General features: G+C 44.1%; 4 protein-coding genes across 13 annotated transcripts in view; 2 read left to right on the top strand and 2 right to left on the bottom strand.

Moving 5' to 3' along the window:
* Positions 1–1,117: 1,117 nt before the first annotated feature.
* Positions 1,118–6,957, top strand: TTLL4B (Tubulin tyrosine ligase-like 4B). Of its 4 annotated transcripts, none has more exons than XM_017090351.4 (8): positions 1,118–1,237; positions 2,444–3,090; positions 3,800–4,232; positions 4,347–4,718; positions 4,780–4,966; positions 5,117–5,287; positions 5,353–6,361; positions 6,438–6,957. In XM_017090351.4, exons 2-8 carry the CDS (start codon positions 2,470–2,472, stop codon positions 6,594–6,596), a joined length of 2,952 nt encoding a protein of 983 aa, XP_016945840.2. In that variant the 5' UTR covers positions 1,118–1,237; positions 2,444–2,469; the 3' UTR covers positions 6,597–6,957. The 4 variants fall into 4 exon arrangements, with proteins under 4 accessions (XP_016945840.2, XP_016945841.2, XP_016945839.2 ...); XM_017090352.4 differs by having other exon boundaries at positions 1,164–1,504; positions 3,812–4,232; XM_017090350.4 differs by having other exon boundaries at positions 1,164–1,504.
* Positions 6,958–7,169: 212 nt separating this feature from the next.
* Positions 7,170–11,117, top strand: Cep97 (centrosomal protein 97kDa). Its single transcript, XM_017089887.4, has 8 exons — positions 7,170–7,440; positions 8,027–8,187; positions 8,249–8,706; positions 8,768–9,126; positions 9,186–9,446; positions 9,559–9,735; positions 9,808–10,258; positions 10,320–11,117. The coding sequence occupies exons 1-8, from the start codon at positions 7,434–7,436 to the stop codon at positions 10,870–10,872; spliced, it is 2,427 nt and encodes an 808-aa protein (XP_016945376.2). The 5' UTR covers positions 7,170–7,433; the 3' UTR covers positions 10,873–11,117.
* A 75-nt stretch (positions 11,118–11,192) lies between these two features.
* LOC108006120 (probable RNA-binding protein EIF1AD) lies at positions 11,193–13,674 on the bottom strand. Its single transcript, XM_017069572.4, has 2 exons — positions 13,396–13,674; positions 11,193–11,596 (listed from the first exon to the last, which is right to left on the bottom strand). Exons 1-2 carry the CDS (start codon positions 13,562–13,564, stop codon positions 11,280–11,282), a joined length of 486 nt encoding a protein of 161 aa, XP_016925061.2. The 5' UTR covers positions 13,565–13,674; the 3' UTR covers positions 11,193–11,279.
* A 305-nt stretch (positions 13,675–13,979) lies between these two features.
* capu (formin protein cappuccino) overlaps positions 13,980–23,605 on the bottom strand; it is a 36,355-nt gene continuing 26,729 nt past the window's right edge. For 6 of the 7 annotated variants that reach the window (XM_036812864.3, XM_036812865.3, XM_036812867.3 and 3 more), the window contains 5 exons: positions 21,979–22,151; positions 16,410–17,268; positions 14,912–15,922; positions 14,350–14,653; positions 13,980–14,289 (listed from right to left, as the gene is read on the bottom strand). In XM_036812864.3, the coding sequence (XP_036668759.2) occupies positions 14,172–14,289; positions 14,350–14,653; positions 14,912–15,922; positions 16,410–17,268; positions 21,979–22,151 (2,465 nt within the window). In that variant the 3' untranslated portion in view covers positions 13,980–14,171. Of the gene's footprint in view, positions 14,290–14,349; positions 14,654–14,911; positions 15,923–16,409; positions 17,269–21,978; positions 22,152–22,963; positions 23,382–23,605 lie in introns of those variants that run through there. The other variant, XM_036812868.3, reaches the window with a different exon arrangement.

Genomic DNA, 23,605 nt, shown 5'->3' with positions numbered 1-23,605 from the left:
CTCCATTTGCCGCAGGATCTGCGATAAATCACTTCGAACTGCTGCGCAGCCATCAAATTCAATAAAGGCCGCCCGTTCCGCTGGCAAAGAGGTGTATAAACTGAAACGTTGATGGCTTCATCATTGGCCAACTGCGGCATTTGATCACAGCATTCGTTCCGCTTTCATGTAGGTCTCCTTTTATGTTCAATTTTGTAGTTTAGGTAGAGGAACCGCTGACCAGATGCCTGATTTATGTCAAACTGTTTGATGACCAGTTAATCTCCAGGTCCCGAACGTGAACTTCTTAATTACATTTTATGGCCTATTAATTAATCACCTTATTACTTTGTTCTGTTGGTAATGAGATAATTAATTAGTAATTTTAAATTTATTTGAAAATTATATTTCAAAAATCGCTATTGGGAAAACGACTTTTTAGTACATAGCCCAGATCACTTTTCGAGATCAGGTTGAACCCTATGCCAAATATTGTGAAATATAATTTTAGTTTAGGTGAAATTTATATTGTGGACCTTTTATATTGTGTTATTATACTGTTCTTTAACACCCAACATTTTTGTGTTGGCTTTTGTAAAGTGTCTTTCTCATCCTTTGGTCTATTTGGTTAAAAACTTGCGTTCGATCCAGTTTCTCAAATATTTCTGCTCGAAATCTTTCCATATTATCTTTGTATTAAATAATTCTCTTATAAGAAAAAGAACCAATAAAATAATGATGCTTTTGAATTGACCGCCACAAATGGGCAGCACTTTTTATTTTTGATAAATGGTTCGAGTCCCCGCTGGCTATCGATAAAAGGATCAAGTCCTAGATGGAATTCTCCAAAATTGGAGATGCAGACTCAAGCCTGTGGTTGGTGTCCTGGGTATTTTTAATAATATTTTTCCCGCTTATAATTTGAAAAGCAGTTACAATTTTAAAAATCTGGTGGCACCAACCAATAATCGATACAAAATATTTTTGAAAAAAATTAGTACCAGGTACAATTGGGTACAAGGTACCACAAGATCCACAAGCTGATATTTTAATAACAAAACTGTGATATTATTGCTTACTAAGCCTAAAAATACCCCCACCCCTGCGGATGAAGGATGACCCAATTTATCGGCACCACTCCTCCTGCCGGCGAGTCGAAGTCAGTCAGCTGCTGACCGCCAACCGGAGCTTCGGTCACTTCCTGCTGGACAAAAGTGACATGCAGCTGGCATGTCGAGTGAAATATATAAATATTAGGGTGGGTCGGTGTTTTTAGGTCGTTTGTGGGGGCGTAAACTATAAACGGTTCCAAGCAATGATGCTAGACAAACTCGTGGGGCCAAAAGGAGCGAAACAAACCCTCCTAAAGACTACGTTCTGTAGGCTCCCAAATCGAACCACCCTACTAAATATAGAAGAACAATTTTCAGATCGAGTCCTCGGGGCGATAACTGTCTATTAATTCTCGGTTTGTTTGTGTAATTGAACAAAATTCGTTGTGCGCATGTAATAAAAAAATATTAAGGTGAGTCTGCACACACACACACGCAAAGCCGCTCTCATGCACACGCACACCACTGCACAAAAAGCCGGCTGTAGAGAAGAACAACAAGAACGATAACGATAAATGCACTTTTCGCGCCAAGTTCTTTTTGAATTTCCCTTGCGCTTTCATTGAAGGCGAAAGTCTTGTTTATTTTCGTCCGCTCCTCTTTTTGGCACGCATTTCTTTGTTATTGATCGATTGGCGATCGATGAACGAAGTGTGCCCCGCATTCTGTATTTTTCACTTTTTTTTGTTTTTTTCTTGGATGATCTTGGTGCCGTGCCATGAGTTTTTTAAAATAGCCAGCCATTGACACGCCGCCGCGCACACAAACACCGCCCGAGTGGTGAAGTAATAACCTGCACCACCCAAAAAAATAAACCGACCACCTTGAACCCATTCGGAAAACCCACTTTCGAAATCCGACGAACACGACACACAAACAGTGCTCCTAATTCAAGTGAAGTAAAGAGGAATTCAAGAATTTATCAACTTAAGTGCTCAGAAAAATAGAGAAAATAAATTATAATTGGTGAACAAAAAGTAATAAAAGAAATATTGTATAAATTACAAATTTTAAGAGCTATAAATGTTTGGAATTTTTTTTTTTTAATTGAATGTGTTTACAATATATAAAAAATAAAACTAAATGTCAAAAACTATAAATAAAAAACTCAACGTAAAGCAAATAAATAAGTGTTTTAAAGAAACCATTTAAATATACAAAGCAAACAAATTTAATTGTAAATAGGTATTTAAATTATTCAAAAAAATGAACCAAAACTCAATAAATCACTAAACAATAATTTAATTGTATAAAGATGGAGTTTCTCATCAAAAAAGTGCATCCTGAAGAGGGGAACATATTATGCAAAGATAGCCGTACCCTAATCACACTCCGCACTCTTCCCCTTGCAGTTATCCAAATTACCTGTGAACTCAATATGGCTCAGATGACCGAGAAGAGGACGACGTCGGCCCGATCGGGAACTGCCGCCAAGGAGAACCACAGTTTGACGGGACGGAACAACAACCAGAACCACCACAACCAGGCCCACCAGCGCAGCGGCAAGGGCATCGAGATCCTCGACTTCCACGAGTCCTGGCTGGAGGAGGTGGAGATTTACAAGGACAAGATGGTTATGTGCAAGAAGCTGGCCCACCACAACCACGTGCCCGCCTCGGCGCACCACCTGCAGCCGCACCTGGCCGCCCCGAATCGAAATCAGGGCAGGATCATCCAGTCCGGCGCTCCGCAGCATCGCAGCTCGGCCGGTGGAGGATCGACTTCCGGTGCAGGTGCATCGGCCGCTTCCGTTTCCGCCTCCGCACGCTCCTCGCCGCCCAAACCGAGGTCACCGCCATCGCCGCGAAAACGCCTGACGCCGGAAAAGGTGGCCGCGCTAGGCGGAGGAGGAGGAGCCTCCAAGGTCGCCGGGCAACGCATTGTCATCCGGGGATCACCGCCCAACAACTCCCAGCCCAAGGTCGCCTCGATGGCCTCAAGTGCCTCGCCCATCGTGGCCAACAGCGTGCTCCAATCAGAGCCCTACAAGAAAGTCCAGGTGAGCGGAATTTATTTGTCCACATCAAAGTGGCCACCAAAAGGAAACGTTTGCGAACTTTTATGTAGTTTGTTTTTTGCATGAATTTAATAACTAGGTTACCAGAAATCAACCTTATTTATAAAATGAAAAACTAACTGAAGGAATCTTTAATATTATAGAAACTTGAGTTTAACCTGTAAAAAAAAACCGTATATAAAGTATTGAAACTCCTCTAACATTATTAGTTTAGAATTTTTATAAATTAACCAATTTACTGAAAACAAGTTTTTAATTCAATTACCCTAGCATTAAATACGATACATATATTTTAAGTTTCTTAAATGAAAATAGTATTAACTATCCAAATACCTTTTTTTTTGTCTACCAATTTTACTTTATTATTTTAGCGCATTTCTTGGTTTCTTCGTTTATTCGGCGCCCGCCAATATATAAGTTCTCTCTGCATAGCCTTCATAAATATTATAATACCTCATTAGCTTTTCAATACGAACGCATTTTTTTTTAAGTAAAAGTACCTAACAGAGGCGAAATAGATGTACTAATGTACGTAGTTTTTGCTTGTGTCCATCTGATCAAGGACTTTTCAAAATATCCTGATCTGTCTGTATATCTCCTGATCCTCTCCTGATCCCTATTTTCTGTGTCGCCCTTTCCGCCTGCGTGTTCCATGTTATGCGTTTCCGCTTCCGCCCCACTAACCAACCAGATGCTTTTGAAGCGCGCAAGGGAGGAGGCGTTCGTGAAGAACTCGGGACCCAAGCGCTCCAGCCTCAGTCCGCCCAGCCAGGCCAAGGTGGCCCCGAACAGCTTGTCCTGCCCGAGCACCCAGACCCTCAAGCCATCGCCGCCCAGCAAGATCGTGGTGAACTCGTTCCACGGCAGCAGCATGCTGAGTGCCCAGCAGCAGGAGGAGAAGAGCAGGCTGCTCACCCAGAACGGGCTGACCAAGTCGGCGGTCAGCGCCCTGGAGACGAGTCTCTATGCCTCCCTCTACGCCCATGCGCCCCAGAACAGCCAGCAGCCGTTCCACAGCCAGCGGATTTCCGCCGGAGATCACAGCTCACCGTACGTGGGAGTCTCCCTGAACAAGGGAGCCGGGCACGACCACGACCGGAGGCATGAGGACGATCCCTGTGCAGGTGAGAAAGTGCTGCCTTAAAGCCAGCGAATTCTTTAGAGTTCCACCAGGAACCATCTTAAGATCGCGAATTCTACAGAGCCTCTAATAAACATAACCTTCGATACCCTTTTAGCCATCGACGACATCAACAACTACGACGACTCGGACTCGGAGGAGGAGTACGTGGGCACGCCGTTCTTCCTGGAGGAGGACAACACGGAGACGCGCCAGAGCAAGCATACTCGCCTGCTGCCGGAGAAGACGCCGTCGAAGGAGTCGGTGGCCACCACGGACTCGGAGGCGTCGGTCTACTTCCGTCCGGAGGCCATCCTCTCGCCCAGCCTCTTCCCGCACGTGCCGCCGTACCTGAACTTCACCTCGCACGCGGACAAGGGTCCTCCGATGCCGGCAGCCCTGCATCGAGTGCTCAAATGGAAGCTCAGTCCCGTGATGCCCAAGATTGTCAAGCGAGTGGTGCTCAACTCGGGCTTCCGCATCATCAAGAGTAGGTCCACGAGTGGTGGTTGTCCCCTGTCTACCTTGTCTAATCCCATATTCCCTTGCAGACACTACCGACTGGATGGCCGTGTGGGAGAAGCACATGAAGAGCCCCGGTTTCCGGACCATCCGATCGCACCAGAAGTACAACCACATACCCGGCTCGTTCCGCATTGGACGCAAAGACACCATGTGGCGCAGCATCTATAACAATATGAAGAAATTCGGCAAGAAGGAGTTCGGCTTTATGCAAAAGTGAGAGCTGAGAGGGGTTTATCACATGTAACTTAGAATAGGATGATACTAGGATAAGAGTCTGAGCCATTTGTAGATCTCCAGAATTTGAAATATCTATTCTCTTGTATGATACTTAGACCTTTTCAATTTCCCTTGTTCCTCCAACAGATCCTACATAATGCCTGATGACCTGGAGAGTCTGCGCCAGGTGTGGCCCAAGAACGCCTCGAAGCTGACGAAGTGGATTGTTAAGCCGCCGGCGAGTGCCCGGGGTACGGGCATACGGATCGTGAACAAGTGGAGTCAGTTCCCCAAGGACCGTCCGCTGGTGGTTCAGAAGTAGGTCCTCCAATCCTGCCCTTCATAGGCTCGTTCTTAAGAGACTTCCTCCTCCTCCCTTGCAGATACATTGAACGACCGCTGCTGATCAACGACAACAAGTTCGATATGCGGCTGTACGTCGTGCTGACCTCTATCAACCCGCTCCGCATCTATATGTACAAGGATGGCCTGGCGCGCTTCGCGTCCGTGAAGTACAGCTCGGAGCTGAGCAATCTCGACGAGCGCTGCATGCACCTGACCAACTACAGCATCAACAAGTTCTCGCAGAACTACGCGAAGAACGAGGACTTCAATGCCTGCCAGGGTCACAAGTGGACCCTCCAGTCGCTGTGGTCCTGCCTGGAGAACCGCGGCGTGAACACCAAGCGCTTGTGGGCCACCCTGCGGAACCTGGTGATCAAGGGCATCGTGAGCGGGGAGTCGGGATTGAATCGCATGTACCGGCAGAATGTGAACTTCCGCTACAACTGCTTCGAGCTGTTCGGCTTCGACGTGCTCCTGGATGAGAACCTGGTGCCCTGGCTGCTGGAGATCAACATATCGCCCTCGCTGCACTCGGAGCTGCCCCTAGATCTGCATGTGAAGGGCCCGCTCATACAGGCCGTGCTGAATACAGCCCTCTATCAGGTGCCGCCGAAGCTGAACGAGCGCCAGCAGACGGAGATCCTGGAGGAGCTGAATCTGGCTGGTCCGCTGTGCCACGACAAGCGCATCTTCACCACCTGCCTGACGGCGGAGGAGGTGCGCAAGCACAACCAGTACACCAACCGGAGCATCGAGTTCCGCGAGGAGTACGTGGACACCATACTGGACAACCTGCTGCCGGACGACGTGCGCTGCCTGATCGTCGCCGAGGATGAGCTGGCCCGGTGCCAGCCGCTGGAGCGGATCTTCCCCACCGCCAACACCCATGTCTATCTGCGGTACGTCGAGAACGCCCGCTACTACAATCGCCTGCTGGACGCCTGGGAGACGAAGTACGCCAAGAACCGGGAGATGGGCATTGCCCTGCTGTCGCGCTACTGCCGGGACAAGTACCACCTGCAGGTCTCGGACGCCGCCATGGAGAAGGTGAACGATCAATTCAATGCATTTCCCTTTCCGTACCGCTTCTGCAGTCCAATTTCAAGTCATATTTCTTATCTAGGAACCAAATGTGGCACTTACCGAGATCGATATGTTGCACGTGCGCAAAGATGAGGTCCTGGACGGCACCGTCACGATGGCCATGCTCAAGCCCGCCGCGGTGGACAACGGCGAGGTGGTGGTGCCGAGTCCGGACGCCTGCATCGAGATCAAGTCCTGAAACCACAACTGACGATCGACGATCCACATCGAAATCAGCATCACTACTCCCGCTCCCACCTCCACCGCCACTTCCATTTCCGTTTCCGTTCCCGGCTCATTGCAACGCCCGCATCCCGTTCAAACTCACTTTGGAATTGTCTGCACCCAATAAAGTTTCTTAACTCCGATCGTCCTTATCCCTCTAACCCAGCAGATTGCATCCTGGTTAGTCAAGGGGCGCTCGTTCTGAAGTCCTAGATAAATGATCGGATCGTATCTTGTGTTATGCCATTATCGTTTAAGTTCTTCACCATGGAATATAGAAAAATTGAAAGTGAATAAACAAAAGGCACCATTTCATGGTGTGATAGTTGTAAAAAGTGACTTATTATTAATTATCTTTGTGATTTGCATACTCTTTCCACCTGTGCCAAACCTAAAAGGTATTGCTCTTGTACCCAGCTGTTCTTAAGTTCAAAACACGCGGGCTACTGCCAATTCGATAGGCAAAGCGGTGAAATCGATAGATATTGGACCGATAAGCTTGAGCAATCAAGCCGCCGATGACGGCATCACGCCTCGTAGCGTACTATCGATAGTCATAAAATAATAACAATAAACAAGAATAGAATTACACGGCGCTAAATTAAAAACTAAATTTAAGACCATGGCATGGACTGAATTATAAAACCGGAAGCGTGCGAACGGCCCGGGATCGGAATAATCGCGTTGGGTAATTCAGGAATCAGGAGCACCACATCGAGAAAAAAAGAAGTGTCCCATTGATTTTTCGCCCAAGAGCTATTAAAAACAGGAAGTTAGAAGTGCTGGAATTTTTGGCCTGCAAATCGGCAAAATGAGTGGTAAGAACCGACTTGTATGTGAAGTTAGGGGATAATACTTTATTTCTTATGGGACTTGATAATGGGAATCGTATTGTGGGGACTGTATGGGAATTTGCAGTCTACTTTTGGGAGTGGGGGTCTCCTGTGCCCAAGGGGGCTGTGGGGGTTAAGGGTCCTGGCAGAAAAGGACGCACCTGCGCCCTAACCTCCTCCTCATCCTCCTGAAAAGTCCGGCCCCCCGATGAAGTCATCAATTTTGTAACATTGTGTATACAGTGGAGCGTCTGTTATGTGACACTTTTCCAATTCGAGGTTGCAAAGTTGGAAGTCCAGGATGATTTTGAAAATTTTATGTTTTATATTGCGTATTAACAAGTTATAGAAATATTTCAGTATTCATATGTATGCTTTTTGTTCTGCAAGGGACTTTGATCCATCATATATAAAGTCTAAAACTACTTTCAGACCAAAGACTTTCTTTTAAGAAAACAAGTCAGTAAAGAAATACATCTTTTTTAACTCTGATCCTTAAGATTTACCAGTTTACAAAAGTAAATGATGATAATTGATTAACCTTTGACGTATATTTGCTATCCCAAAACAGGCGACGAAAGCGGCGAGGAGAAGCACATCCTGAACTTGTCTAAGCAGAAGCTGAAGAAGGTGCCCAAGCAGGACGACGCGCACAGCATCCGGCAGCTCATCCTGGATGACAACGAGCTGCAGAAGATTGACAATATAGACTCGTACCTCAAGATTGAAACGGTGACTTCCAGAGAGCAACCAAAAATAAATATCTATTTTAATTGAAATCTTGCATTCACAGCTCTCCCTGGCCAGGAACCAACTGCTGCGGATGTATGGCGTCTGCCGGCTGCACTGCCTTCGTGAACTGAACCTCTCCTTCAACGGCATTCTCTCCATCGAGGGCCTCAAGGAGTGCCTCCACCTTCGCGTACTGAATCTGGAGGGGAACAACATAAAGACCATCGAACACCTGAACACGAATGTCGGTCTGGAGTCGCTGAATCTGGCCGAGAACAGCATTGGCAGCATTTCGGATGTGTCCTATTTGCGCAACCTGAAGGAGCTCTATTTGCACGGAAATCGCCTGACGCATCTGAGGCAGTGCGATAAGTATTTGCCCACCTCTCTGGAAACCCTTACGCTGGCGAAGAATGGCATCAATGATCTCAACGAGATCTGCACGCTGTCTCATCTAAGCAATCTGCTGAGCATTTCCATCACGGACAATCCCTGTGTGAACATGACCAACAGCTTAGAGTGAGTTAGCTGCGGGAGCTTTCGGATAGAAATGTTCTAACTTCATTCTTCTTAATTGCAGTGGCTTTGACTACCGACCCTTCGTTTTGAACTGGTGCATGAGCCTGAAGTACATCGACGGCTATGTGGTGGATCCCATCGAGAGCCTCAAGGCGGAGTGGCTCTATAGTCAGGGTCGTGGTCGCCAGTTTCGAGTGGGTGAGCAGTCGGCCCTGGCCAAATACCTGAGCTCCATGTGCCCGCTGGTGGGTAAAGCCCTGGAAAATGAGAACGACAGGAAGCTGCGCTTGATCCTCAGCAAGGCGCAACACCACCAGCGGCAGTTGCAGGAGGAGATCTTGGATAATGCCAATAGTTCCGCCAGCACTTCGCCCTCGTCCCATCGCAAGAAGCCCACTAGTCGCATTCAGTCGCCCAGATGTGAGTTTTTCACTTATTGTTAACCCGTCTGTATGTGACTAATCTCTGTTTATACTCAGTCTCCCGTTTGAGTGGCCGCCAGGGATCGCCGGAGTCCATGGCGAATAGCTACCACGGCAACAGCGGCAACAACAGCATCGTTGGAGACAATGGATCTGCGAACCACTCGCTGCAGATGAGCATCTCGCTGATCGAGAACATCAAGAACGATGGTGAGGGCTTCTCGCTGGCCGGCAGCGGTATGTCCAGCAGCGTGACCACCAAGACCTACAACTCCACGGAGTCCACGCCTAGGAATATAACCCCAAATCCTTACAACGGTGAGACCATTTGAGAAACTAGCAGTGAGCCATGGCTAGAGATTTTAGAAACAAGACTTTAAAATCAGATTTTTATTGCAAGTAACTTTTTAAAGTGCCCTTCATTCCACAGATCAAACGTTCGTCAGTCAAACTCCATCTGGAGGCCCATTGGCAGCTGCCTCAAAGATGGTCCCTGTTCCGGAAACCCTAATGAGTCCGGACGTCTGTCCCGCCGCCGTGGCCCAAAGAGTTACGGTCACCGCTCTCAACTCGCAGCTGCACAAGACCAAGGTCAACAAGAACAAAGGTGGCCAGTAGTACATAGTCAAGACTCCAATACGACACATCCTAACTTATTAATGACTTTTTTGCTGTACAGACAACAAACTGAACTTGCCGAGAGTGCGAAGTCCGCAGCTGAAGAGGAACCAGAGTCCCACGAGCAGTCCACGGAGGATGGCCACCAAATCTAGCGGCGATAAAATGCAGCACCAGCAGCAGCAGCAGGAGAAGCTTCAGGCATCCGGAGTAATGGTGGACTCCGGTGGCTTTAGCACCGACGACGACGGCGAGCAGATCAACATCGAGAAACTGAGGGCAATCCGGAAGATGGCTGCCCAAAAGCAGCAGATGCAGATGCACCAGCAAGAGCAAGTGAAGCAGCAGCAGGTGGACAACAGCCTGAACTGCGAGGATCGGTTGATCGAGCACGTGACGGAGTCCTCGGCCGTTACCATTCAAAAGATGTGGCGGGGCTATCATACGCGCAAGAAGACCAACAAGGACATAGCCGAGCGATTGCAGCGACGACGCACACAGGAGTATATCGAGTAGGTGGTCCACATTCCGGTATATTTAGTTTCAACATGACCTGCCTTTCTCATTCCCCAGACAACTCGGCAAGGACATGCTATTGACCAAGGCCCAGCTCGAGAACGAGCGCAAGATCCAGCAGCTGCAGATGCAGGCCATCAATGCGCTGTGGAAGAAGGTGTCCACCATGGAGGTGGATCCCAAGCCCACGGATCAGGGCGAGGACGCCAACGGCGGGGGCTCTGGTCACCTGAGTCTCGATCAGAACTCCGCCGCCGTGGTCAATGACTTGGCCAAAAGGTGCACCATGCTCACCGATCAGGTTCAGATGCTGCAGAGCTCGATCGGAACCATTGTCAATTGCCTCACGATGGTGTGCAATCTGCCACAGGACGCTATTAAGAAGCAGGCCGAGATCATCGACTGCAGCTCCACTCAGACGGACCTGATAGCCGTACACACACCGCAAATCGAGGATCTCACCAACTTCCCCTTCACCAAAACCAGACCTTCGACTTTGGCCCTGGAAACAAAGCACGAATCGCTCGCTTGCCCCAAAATCGATGAACTGAACGATGTCGATGGCCTCAAGGAGACCGACGACTCGGCTCACCTCGAAAAAGAAGCATGAAAAATCCCAGTTAATAAATGAGGAGTTTAAACGCTTTAAGGATCGATCTCAGCGCTTATTAATTCCTCCTGTAGTAGGCATTTGTGTAGCTTTTGCAACCATTTTTAGATCGGTTACAGGAACCTTCAAGTAGCAGCAGCCTCCACAAACACAATTTTTTGTTACATTCTTGAGAAGTAGTGATGGTGAGAGACTAAAGAAACTCATGAAAAAATCGTAAATACAAATTTTTGTAAAACACAAAAGCTAATTTTTTTGATTTTGGGAAGTTAAAAACGCTTGAGTTATTCCTTTTTAAAAAATGAGATTAGCATCAACAGTTTTTGATTATTTCTTAACAAAGCTTTTTTATTTTTATAAAAATCTTAACTACGTGGGTGCATTTTTGTACTTTATAACAAGGAATTTCAGTCTTCGTCGCTGGATGTTTCCTCGTCCTCCTCTTCATCGGAGGATTCCTGGTTTACAGGACGGTTGGTATTAGGCAAAAGATCATCTTCGAAATCAGAGTCGTCTTCATTTTGGTTAGATGATTCCTTCTGGGCAGGTTTCTTGGTGAACTTGTCCGGCCAAACTCCAGCTTTTGTGTATTCCTTGACATGTTCAGGCGTGAGTATTTTGCATATCTCGGCTTTGACCTTATCGCCCTCTTCGATCGGTTCGATCAGAAGGAAGTCGCCCCTTTTCACCCACATGCTCTTGCGGAATTTATTGGGCATTGAAACTGGAAGAGTAAAAAGTCGTAATGCTATATCATTTTACAATTACAAGTTGATGTTTCAAGATGATCTGAGTCACATTTAATATAAACTGGAAGAGTAAAACGTATTTAACGTATTTACGACATTCGACATTACATTTCAGTTACAATTTTATTCTGACATTCATTTTGTGACCACCACAGGTTTGAGAGGATTGTGGGCGTATAAAACTTGCGCTGCGCACGATGCTAAGAAGTCTAAATCAAAAATCGCAACCCTAGACTTGGTTAGATCGACTTGGCTAGTCGTGCTCCACTACCACTACGAGTAACGGGTATAAAAAAAAAATATAATAAGCTTTCCTTTTTTTCTAATTTAAAATATTTATATTCTCCTTGCAAATCATGCAATGTACTATTACTTCTGTATATGAATTTTTATTCCCAGATTCTTATCAGAATTAGGATTAGTCATTGCTTATTATCAAAACGGAATTCTCAGCATTCTCTATGGTCCAATTAAATATAATATATTGTGCTAAAGGTTTCAAAGGTTCTGAGCACATATGATAAGACGCATGCATATAAAAGTCAGGCCGCTAAGCCTCAGAACTGCAGAAGCGTTTTTAAGCTGGTCCTACTCGCATTTACGGTTTATTAAATAAGAACGAAAATGTTTAAATTGACAATCAACCTGCTCCTAGTGCTGATTGTTGGGGATCGCAATAGATCTCTGGCAGGTATACCGAAAAGTGTGAGTCAATCGGAGGACTTGCAAGCCCGCTGTAACGGATACTGCTTCTCTAGTATGAGGTCAATGATGGATTTCATTGCTGCCAACCAGGATCAGTGGAACACCTGTAAGGCGATTATAGCGAACGGCACCAGGGCGGACCAGAACCAGGTAAAGGCACAGCTGTCTGGACTGCAGGAAACCGTAACCGGGATGCAAAACCAGCAGCAGATCTTATCCAAGGACTTCGAGGACCGACTGGGCAGGCTAGACAGCCAATTGGCAGCCATCAACGAGATCCTGACAAGCCATACATCACTGCAGCCCAAGGCAGTGACGACGGAAAAAACCCCTCCGCCAAAGTTTGAGCTAATAGGTACTAGATATTTCTATTACGAACAAAATATTACGCTAAATTGGTTTGCTGCGGCGAACCAATGTCGTGAAATGGGGGGTCACCTGGCGACTTTTAAAAACCAAGATGAGATGCTTTTAATGCAACCTAAAATATCTTCTTTATCCATCTGGCTGGGAATTAACTGTCTGTCTAAGAAGTACGACCACGTGTCCTTGGCTTCTGGTAAGCCAGCTCCCTATTTTAATTGGCGTTCGAATGAACCACTAATCAACAATGATACGGAGAGGTGCGTTGTCTTAACTACAAGTTATGAAATGGTATATGTACCTTGTTACAGTAGTAGAAACTTTATTTGTCAAGCAGATGATGAATATTAAGTCCTCAATTTTAAAGGAGGGACCCTATAATTCCAAGATTAAGTGGTTAAATTAACATTTACATCTCAGGGAGATTTGCAAAGAAATGTTAGATTTTGAAGATACTTTCATTGTTGGTTTTAGAAATTGCAATCTCCTTGGCAACATAACTTTTAGATATTGTAGTTATTTTAGAAATGAAGTGGATAAATATAAATTAAATTACAAATAAACTTATATTGTGTGCTAGAAATATAAATGTTTTTATTGGGTTTTAAGGCGGAACTTCTTCAAATCTAAAATAAGGCAGTGAAATGTTGGTTTAAGCCTTACGAAAGAGTAGAAGAGGGTTTTCCCAGGACTTTCCCGCACTCACCCAGGAAGTTTTCCTCGACCTTCGCCGTTTCCACCTCGTGGAGATTGTTTCCCCGGCTGCTGAGGACCCGCGCGATCTGCTGGTTCTCCGTGGGCAGCGCGTAGTCGTCCTCCATCATCTCCTTCATCAGGTGCTTGCGGCGACTAATGCTCGGATGGGATCGGTGCATATTGTAAAGGGTTATCTGCGAAATCTGCGAAATTTTCCCAGTTTTGTTGACAAAATTTGTTTTATTTTGGCACTTCACGCCTGATATCGATAATTTTTTGTGTACAATTTAGTCAGCTGTTTTTGCAGGGCTGCCAGACTGCGAACACGGCCTATCGTCTATCGGTACGAACGATAGAAATCCAAACGATACCTATCGCTTACGATTTAAAATCAGTGTTGTAAAACTGCGCGCGTGGTTCAAGCTGAAATGCTGTTTTAAATTTTTCAAAAAGGAATTGAATTAATTCAATGAATACTTAAATGATTATATTTAAAAACCATAATTTGTACAAAATAAAAAATCCTAAGATTATAATTATGTAGTTAACTGATTACCTGATTCAATTACCATACCAATTCAACTTCAGTAAAAGTACGATCACAATAGCAAGAGGACATTTTATTTTGAGAGCCACGCCTGCGTTTAAAGTTTTTATACAATTTTGTAACTTAACAACTAGTGGAGAATGAATCCATTTAACGAGAAATTTTCTTAGCAATATGTAATAAAAAGCAACTAGAAATAAAAATATATGCTATCGCGTTGCTTAGAGCTATGTAACTAACTAGTTTTTGCTGCGCCTCAGCAGCATGCGCTCCTTGAGGGAAATCCGTCCGGACTTTTCCACCTTGGTGGAGACGTTGCGACGGGACTCTATTTGGGCCTGCTTTGATTTCTTCATCCTGGAAGGGAAGACAATATTTAATAACTTGGTTAGGAGGTAGATTCCTTGATTTACTTACAGTTCGTTCAAGAGACTGGTGACCTCCTTCTTCCAGATATCCTTGAAATCATTGGTGAAATTAGTCCAGTACTCGAAAAATTGATCGGGTGTGCACTGGGCCAAAGTTAGAGTGCAGGCCTTGGGCGAAAAGTGGTAGAATCGCATGGTCTCCAGGAACAGCTCGCGACACTCCTCGAGCGATTGGTGGAGCTTCGCCATCGATTTGTCCGCCCCCTCCATGAACTCCTCCATTTTGGACTTGAAGGGCTCCATAATTTCAGGTCGGGAAGCGGCCAGAACTTTGGCGGTCGTCCTCTTGCAACCTAAGAGGGGGAATATTATGGATTATTAAAATATTAAAGAAAATTCAAGGATAGGTTTTCCAAGCTTAATGAACACTTCAATATTAGTACAGCTTTTTTCTAGAGATCATTTGGAAATCCTAGTTTTTGAAGAAAATAAGCTAACCTCATTATAAAGGTTTCTTATATTTTAAATCCAAAAGATCGTTAGGTAAAGACTGTTATTTTAAAGCATACTTTAAGAACCCAACAAAAACGAATCGGCTCTTGAAAACTCACCCAAGAACTTCTTGTTGAGATCGAAGATCTGCTGCTGCACCTCCTCGAAATCCATTTGGGCGGCTCTCTCCACGTCCGCCGGCTCGGGAATCGGCAATCGGATCTCCAGCGGATGCACTCCCTCCTTTCTCCTCTGCGCAATGTAGGTGCGAACTATGAAATGCAGCAGGGTGGTGTGCGATTCCTTGGACTTGACGTCCTTCAGCTTGCCCAGAATATCCAGGTTGAAGCCGTCGGCCTGGCCCCGCTGTCGATTTCCCCCGTTCATGTAGTTTCCCAGGGTCAGGATTATCGAGAAGACCCGCTTCAGATCCTCGCTTTCGATCAGCTGCTGTGAGAGCTGGGCTACAGTCTCTAACTTTCGCGCCAACAAAGTCACGGACTCCTCGAATTCCGCCTGAAAGACAATGCAGGAAATCCGCTCGCTGGCCATGGAAATCAGGGATATGTCCAGGAGGAACTGCTCGGGATGATCGAGGGGTATATCTCCGCCGGCCGCCTCCCTGATCCGCTGCAGCTCATCCTCCGACGCCTGAATGTTGCTCATGTGCTGCAACTGCTCCAAACTCACGACCGACGTGTCTATGTGGTAAATAGCATGCTCGATTTCGCTGGACGGGACGTGCAGGCTCCTCCAGATGATGCCCACATTCCGGGATCTCTCCGGATCGAGAACTTTGATCGACTTGGCCCGCTTGACCTTCAGCTCCTTGGGCTTGCTGACCGGGGCCATGGCTTGGCGGGAAAACAGCTCCGTAAACTCATCGATATTGTCCAGCGGCGTCTCCTCGATCTCCGTCCAGATTTCCTTGGTGGGCGGCGGGGCAGTGGGCGTGGCCTCTCCGCCATTCGCAGCCGGAGGCTCGTCGGGAGAGCTCCCGCTGTTTTCCGTGCTATCCGTGGAATTGGCCACCGAGGGGGGGCGTGGCGCGGGCGGGGCACTCGTCACGATCCGCGTCCAATATAAGGGACGCATGGGCTTCGGCGGGTTAACGGCGCTCTTGCGCATCGCTGGAAGAAATGATTGATTAAAATTATAATAAGGTCCATAATTTCATTCTTACACTTAACATTGTCCCAAATAATATTGGTCAAGGGAACAAGGAAATCATTTACCCCTGATATTTTAAGAATTTATATTTAATTTCACATTCAAATTTTTTTTTTCTAGTTTGTAAAATGAAATGTAATTTTAGATTTCATTGTAAACTAAATAAACTAATAAACTTTAAGAAAAAAATAAGTTTTTAATAGTCTTTCACTTGTTGGATTTTTAGTTTTAGTTTTATTGAACTATTTATAACAGGACTGTCATATCTGTCCTTTTTCAGGGATGCTCTATAACAGAAAAACTCTGTTTAAATTAAATCTATAAAAAAGTATATTTTACAAAGAAATGGGATTGATTACTTAAACATTTAAAATATGGAAAAATCGTTCTTTTTTTTCTTTTTGTAAAATCAAGTACATTTTTTTTAAATATTAATTTTATACTTACTATTTGTGCGATGGAACCAGTTGCCTTCGGCGGGGTCGGGAAGAGGGGCGGGGGAGATCGGTGTCTTCGAGGAGGAGGCACTCATGGGCGGCGGTGGAGGGGGTGCCGCCCCGCCTCCTTCCATAGGCGCTGGTGGTGGCGGGGGCGGGGCATTGCCACTGCCGGGGGGAGGTGGTGGCGGAGGTGGTGGTGCACCACAGTTGGCAAGGGGCGGAGGAGGAGGCGGAGGCGGGGGAGCAGGAACTGCAAAGACGGGTGGCGGCGGAGGAGGTGGGGGAGGAGGAGGTGGCGCCATGGCCGGTGCCTTTTCCTTATTTTCCTCAATTTCCCTTGCGCTTTCCCCATCAGCATTGAGTTTCTTTGAGGACTGCCCGCATTGGCAGGTGCCATCGCAATCCTCCCTTTCCGTTTGAGTTTCCGCGTCCGTGAAACTCTTCAAGCCACCCTCCAAGCCCGATTTATTGTATTCATATACCGTCGCCTCACTGGCGTTCAACAGATCGGTGAGATTCACACATCTCTTCGAGGGACGACGCGGTGGTTCGTCCACACTGCTCAGCAGTTCATTGACCACCGCATGAACCTCGGCCAAGGTGGAGCAGTTGAGCAGACGCTTCTTGAGGATCTGCTGCAGGGTCTTCTGGTTGTCCGAGGATGCCGTGGATGCAGTGGCAACGGTGGCCAACGACCCCCCCGCTGCACCTGCGCCCAGGGAGGCCAAGGATGCCGACTCCAGGGCTCGGATCCCGGACGGTGTGCTGGAGAAGGGCCAGGCCGCCACCTTGTCCAGTTTCCCTGGGGTCAGGGGCAGCGATGTCGTCGGCTGCTCCGTGTGCGTCCACTGGTACATCTCATAGGGCTGGGGAATTGGCAAATTAAATAAAATTATTATTATCAATAGTTATGAATCCCTTTAAAACAAGATGAATCTGAAACTGATATTATAGTAAATTCTAAAACTAAATTATTAATAAATAGTTACGTTAATATATTGAGTGATGTATTTTATATCCTTTGATATTATGAACCATTCTTATCTTCAATCCTTACAGATATATTTATAGATATATAGAAGATTAACAGAAGGATAAAGATACATATTCGAACTTTATTTCGCTATTGGAACCACAGCATTATGGTAAATTCCTTTATTAAAGTAGTATAAATTATAATTACGAATACTTTAAAACATGCATTTGAAGTCCTCTATTAATAATCGTATAAGTCGATAACAAAATCATGGATTTTTAAAAGGTACGTCACTCTTTTTTTATCACCCTCTTAACACACAGTGGTTATTATTCCCTTTATACGCAACCAATAACTTCTAATTGCCAGTCGAGTGGGAGAGAAAATAAAAGAAAAGGACAGCCAGAGATGCAGAGAAAGAGACGGCAAGTGGTCTCCAGTGTGCGACAAGCGAGAAAGCTTAAAAGCACCTAAGTTGGCCTAAGTTCGCTTTATTTTCTGCAATGCTCTTGTATTTTCTTAGCATGCAAAACTCCTTCGATTTTTATGGTGCATGTCGCCGTTGACTTTTCAGTCCCACTGTGGGAATTGTATTTCCAAGTTGTCAAAAAAAAACGAGAAAAAAATATATAATATACTTAAACAAAAGTTGTTCTGCTCTAAGATTTAAGATAGTATAGCATGTTATTGATAAAAATATGCCAGAAATATGTAGGGCTGATTTAAGAGTTAGGATTTATGATAAATATATGTAACTTCACTTCAGCTGCTATAAAGAATTAAATAAAACAAATTGACCAGAGAGATATAAGGCGAAGTAATGCCCCCCACCCCCTAAAATTACACTTTACCGAGTGACACAAAGATGACAAATGCAATTAAAATTGCAATTTAATTATGCCGTTAACAAGTGGTGCTTAAACCGAGACATAGATACACACCCACACATTCAGGCAGTCAACGCTAATCAGTCAAAGAACTGGGAACTTGACAAATGCAAATCAAGTGCAACATCCTGTCCCGATGGCTGATTTCGTAGCTGAACACACACAGTATGGCCGTATAGCCCATAAGGGTTTATCCTTATAGAGGGTGGGGCAGAGTCAAGTTTATCGCACTTTACACCATTTGTGCCCAAGTGTTTGCCGGCGATTTGCATGTTGTTTGCACATTTTAAAGAACCGAAGCGGACCGGAGTTACCCGAGAAAGCCACAACTAACTGAAGTGCAACCCAACTCTCCCCGAAAACCGAAACCCAAAAAGAAAAAGAAAAACCTAACCATAAGAGACCACATGAAGGTGAGCAAACTAACGGAAAATGCAAAGTGCAATAGTGAAAAAGTTGGAAAAACGTGAAAATTGGTTGAAAAAATACTGCTTTAAATGTTTTTTGGGTTTTTTGTGGGAATACAAAGATTCAACAATATTTTTTATTGGTCCTTAAAAATTAATTAGTCGAATTTAAAATCAATAAAAGAAAATCAAATATTCCCAAATGACCAAAAATAAGTTAAGAGTTGATGGGGATAAGACAGAATAGCAACATTGGTTACATATATTTGATTTCAACACTCATTGAGTGATTATAACACAATTTTTTTGGTATTATCCCATTCCCATTTAATTAACAACAACATCGTCGAGTTCTGTTCACCCTAATCCCATCAGCCATTTGATACATCCCCCTAATATATATATTTATATAGATGCGTAATTTATATAGTTAAATAACAATCGAACACGCGTACACACACTCGCAGCCTAACAAACCAATAGACACGAACTCTTAGTAACATTTTGCACATTCAAATCCAGTTTGCTCATTTCTGCATCAAAGTTTCGTTTGTTCCGGCAGAACCCAAAGAATAATGCTCTGTTCGATGGGGAAGGGAAAAACTTTCGACTCCGGGTAATAAAAACGCACAAACTTTCAATGAGCTGCAGCAACAATAACACAAAGAAACAGAGGGACTACGGCATAAAAAATATAAGGCTACAGTATTACCTCCAGAACTTCGCAAATTAGAAGTTTAAAAAAGATGGCATAATTTAAAATGTGTCTCTAGTTTTTAAATCACTTATAGACCTGGGTAAAAGTATGCAATAAAATATTTTGAATTGAATACTGCATACTTTCCTATATCGTCTTAAAAGATTTCAAAACTCCACTGATTTTTGAAGATTTGTCTGAAGTATGAAAATATCTGTGTGGAATAAAATATTTCGAACCAAAACCACTGCCTATTTTCAGACACCGTCCTAGGACATTTCGAAACCCCACTGATATTCGTAGCACCTCCTTTAATCAAAGTTAATTGCTTATAAAGCTAAAGATTTCAATGCCAGCTAGCGACAAAGTACTGTACAAATAAAACACCAACTAAAGTCAAAGTCGAACAACGAACCTTTGACACAGAGTCCCCATCTCTTTAGCTCCCTGCTGAGCTGGCCTGTTGCCCAAAAAGTTCGAACAAATTTCAGAGACATCGGAGACGTCGTCGGATATACACATATATATATGTATATCTAGGTATATATCTACTTGGCAGCCAGTTGAAGAAATTCGTGATATCATAATCTTGAGCTCAAGTATCATCACATAGAAAATCACTTAACGGTGTCGTCTGCCGCCCTCGTCCCCCGATTTGCCCCGCCCCCTCTTCGGGCTATATGTATGTGCTTATGTTTGGGCCTCTCAGGGATTTGAGGTTAAGCTGCTGTGGCTAAAACTTTTGGCCTAAACTAATTTGAGGGCTATATCTAGTGCTTCATTATTTGCGGTGGCTTTTGGTTGTTGTACGTTGTTGGTTGTTGGTTGTTCCCTGGTTGTTGTCGTTATTTCTGGTCTGTTGTTCCTGCTGTCGCCTGTCTAATAACACTTAACTGGGTCTCGGTTTACAGCCCTCGAAATGTAAATGGGGCCAGCTTCTTGGGCATCTTTTTCCACTGGGCAATTAAAGCCTTCCGCCTGCCGCCCAAACTGCTTGTTTATTTAGCTTTCTGGTCAAGAGCAGTGCTAAATGCTAAATGGTAAATGGTATATGGCAAATGCCAGGCTAAGCTGCACCCGATGATATGGCCAACTATTATGGAGTCCATTAGGCCCGGCAGATGAAGATGACCATCGCCAGATGGTTGCCAAAGAGTTGGACAAAGAACGAATGGATAAAAAGGAAACGGGCGTTTTAGCAGGGTGATATTAAAGGTCTCGGTTTTCGCCATGCACTTGGGGAAATTTAATAGGTTTATATTTTTAAATTTCAGCATAGTTCTATATAATTGAAGTTGATATTGTACATTTGAGGGGGTTTACAATTGCTTATTAAGTATGCAACAGAATATTCAGACTTCTAATTGAGAAATTAAAGAAAGTTGTTAATTTACTGCATACTTTTTGACCGTTTTATAGTCGATATTAAAACCCTCGTTATCTCTAAGCTTATTATCGAACTAATTTCATTTTATAAATTTTATATATATTAAATATTCTTGTAAGTGGACTTGTTATTTAACTCCATAATTTTTTTGAGTGTCCAGCTTTGGTTTCATAATTTCGCATGCGGCAAAACAACAAAATCAACAGCGAGAGCGTAAAATTGTTAATGCCGGCAAAGAGAACTTGGCTTTTGATAGTTGACGGCTGCCGACTGTAAAGTTTTAACAACTTCTGACACTTGCAGGCGGGGGTGCCAAGGGGCGTGGCCGGGGTCAGATGGACAACCGCTGTAGCTCGGTTAAATGAAAGTGCAACGAAGGCTTGGTCTTCCCTTTTATTTCTAGTTTTTTTATTCTGCCTTCTTTTTTTGCAATGGAATTGCTAATTTCCGGGCACAACTTTGCGGTTCAGTTTTGCACAACTTTTCGCTGCAACTTCGACGAGCGACAGACAACGCTGCGTATGAGTAACATTATGCAGAGAGGCCATAAGTTGAAGGTCCTGGCGCCCAAGAGGCCTCGGGCTAAGTCCGGACCATCAGAGCACTGGCAAAATTAGCCACGATTAGGCTGTCAAAATTCACAGATTACCAAGCCATAAACGTGGCCTAAAAGGGGTGGGTATGGTTCAGATAAGTACTGAACTACCATAAAAACTCTGATAAAATCATATATTTTTAATTATTGAATGAGCTTAAATTGAAAAGTATCTTTTAAAAAGTAATTTTTAGTTGGTCCTAAAAAACTGTTCTCTACCAGCAACAGATATTTCTTTAAAACATGTAATAAAAAAATGTATCCCCAAATTCCCAACCCCTTCTATTAATACTGAAAATAAAATTGAGTTTTAAAATCTTAACTTTTTCCATATTTTTAAAAAAAAGGAGGTATTATACACAACTTTCTTCCAGTGCCGTAGCGACAGTCATTATCAATAGTTTTTCCTGAAACGCTAATGACTTGAAAGTTAGTTTAGCTGCCCCTTAGATCTGCTAACCCTTTGCCCAGATTTTCCATCCTGTTCGCCCAGTCCAAACTCAACGCGCTGTCATCATTTCCGGCGAAGCCGTGGCAACTTCCGCCCTGTTAGCGCCCCTCAGTTAGGAACCCCTCCTCACGAAAGAGATGACCAATTTCCGGGGAATAAAAGTGCATTGAACTCACGCTAAATCCGCAATCCAAGTGCTCATTGGAGATCTGCTTGAGTACGCCGACATATTTGAGATTATTGCAGAATTGCAGCGCTAGAGAATTAAATAATTCCTGATTGGCGTCGCTGGGTGAACTCTTCGGGTTGCTCTGCATCGTTGAGATTAGCCATTTTATTAGCATTTGACCTGAAGGAAGAGAAAAAAAACAGTTGTAACTGAATTAAATAACTTTGATCACAGCTGGTCTACTTATTCACTCGTTCTCCGAAAAATAAAAGAAAACTTGTAGCCATTCAGCAGAGAGATTTATGGGTGAGAGACGCTTGGGGTGAAGCAACTCCCAGGCGGAGGGCCCTAAAAATTGTGGAATAAATAATTTTCTGGGGTGAAAGTCGGCCAACAAGCTAGCCCAAAACTGATACCCTAAGATTTTTTCTTATCACTATTTCTTTTTTGGGGCTTAGAATAAGGATTGGTATCTATGAATGAATTATAGGTACAGTAAATAGTTTTTTGGAGTGCATTTACGAACTTTGCTAAGTACCCTTAATCATGTGTCTTTTTTGTTATAGACTTTATAACATGACTAATAGATCGATAAGATAAACAAAGAAAATCCTGTTAATTAAAAAAGAGTCCACAAATTATTGGTGTAGAGGGCTATATAAGAGATATAAATCTTTGATTTATTTTTGGTTATTAAAAAGGTTTAATAATAAGATATAATATAGTTAAGACTTTAAGTATTGATGAATTCATAGTAAACGCTTTAGAGGGAAAAACTTTTGTATTTAAAATAGTCTTATCTCTGGACTTAGTATATTAGCTTTTAACCTAACAGCTTCAGCTTTATGTTTTTGATTATTTTTATATTTTCTTAGAACTAGAAACCTTTAAAATTTCTTGATTCTGCTCATAACTGAGGGACTTTCACAACCGACTAAAAGGCAAACAAACTTTTTGTAGCCAAAAAAAATCGAGAAAAGAAACAAACTTACGCTGGCTGTCAGCGTATGAAAGGGAAGCTGTTTGCCGGAGCAGCTGGAGCAGATGTTTTGGGTCAGAGGTCGAGATCTCGAGCAGGTCAATGCGTATCCGTCGGATGCGTAGGCTAATTCCTGCGGCATCAGGTGGTGGCTCCCCTCTCCCTGGTTTTCCCTGGGAAAATCGAGTTCTCTGCGCCCGCCAGGCGGCCAATGACATTAGTTGGAGATAATGCGGTGGGAGATTGGGAACATCCTCCTGGGAATTCCATTGCGATTCCCCTTCCGATGCGAATTCCAATTCCTTCGATGGCTGTTTGGCCAGCAGAGAACACCAAACGTTGCTCAGGGCACTGGACATATATATACACTATAAAGTATTTCTTTGGGATCGACAGACCTAGTTGAACTTTCTCTGTCTAATAACAAATTAAAACTGCCTAAGCGAATTCGCCAGTGTTTTTCGATTAGCGCAAAAAATTGAAATGTTGTCAAAACTTATCAACATTATCAATGCCTTGAACATGACAACTGCGGCACTCTCGACAACCTCTGCTTGCACACTGTACAAAAAATATAAATATTTAAAAAATTCATAAAATAAAGATTTTTATTTCAAATTCAGAAAATTCCATGTCAACCACCTTAGCATAGTTA

The sequence above is a fragment of the Drosophila suzukii genome, chromosome 2L (genome assembly GCF_043229965.1).
Source record: "Drosophila suzukii chromosome 2L, CBGP_Dsuzu_IsoJpt1.0, whole genome shotgun sequence".
NCBI lineage: Eukaryota > Metazoa > Arthropoda > Insecta > Diptera > Drosophilidae > Drosophila > Drosophila suzukii.
This window is presented reverse-complemented; position numbering and strand designations above follow the sequence as displayed.

Excerpts from the sequence above, each read along its gene's own strand:
- Cep97 (XM_017089887.4), top strand. Across the intron at positions 8,188-8,248 it reads CGTACCTCAAGATTGAAACG|CTCTCCCTGGCCAGGAACCA; the intron begins GTGACTTCCAGA and ends TTGCATTCACAG. Across the intron at positions 9,127-9,185 it reads TCGCATTCAGTCGCCCAGAT|TCTCCCGTTTGAGTGGCCGC; the intron begins GTGAGTTTTTCA and ends GTTTATACTCAG.
- TTLL4B (XM_017090351.4), top strand. The coding sequence starts at position 2,470 with ATGGCTCAGATGACCGAGAAGAGGACGACGTCGGCCCGATCGGGAACT. Across the intron at positions 4,967-5,116 it reads GAGTTCGGCTTTATGCAAAA|ATCCTACATAATGCCTGATG; the intron begins GTGAGAGCTGAG and ends TTCCTCCAACAG. Across the intron at positions 5,288-5,352 it reads CGTCCGCTGGTGGTTCAGAA|ATACATTGAACGACCGCTGC; the intron begins GTAGGTCCTCCA and ends CCTCCCTTGCAG.
- LOC108006120 (XM_017069572.4), bottom strand. The coding sequence starts at position 13,564 with ATGCACCGATCCCATCCGAGCATTAGTCGCCGCAAGCACCTGATGAAG. Across the intron at positions 11,597-13,395 it reads GGTCGAGGAAAACTTCCTGG|TTTCAATGCCCAATAAATTC; the intron begins GTGAGTGCGGGA and ends TTACTCTTCCAG.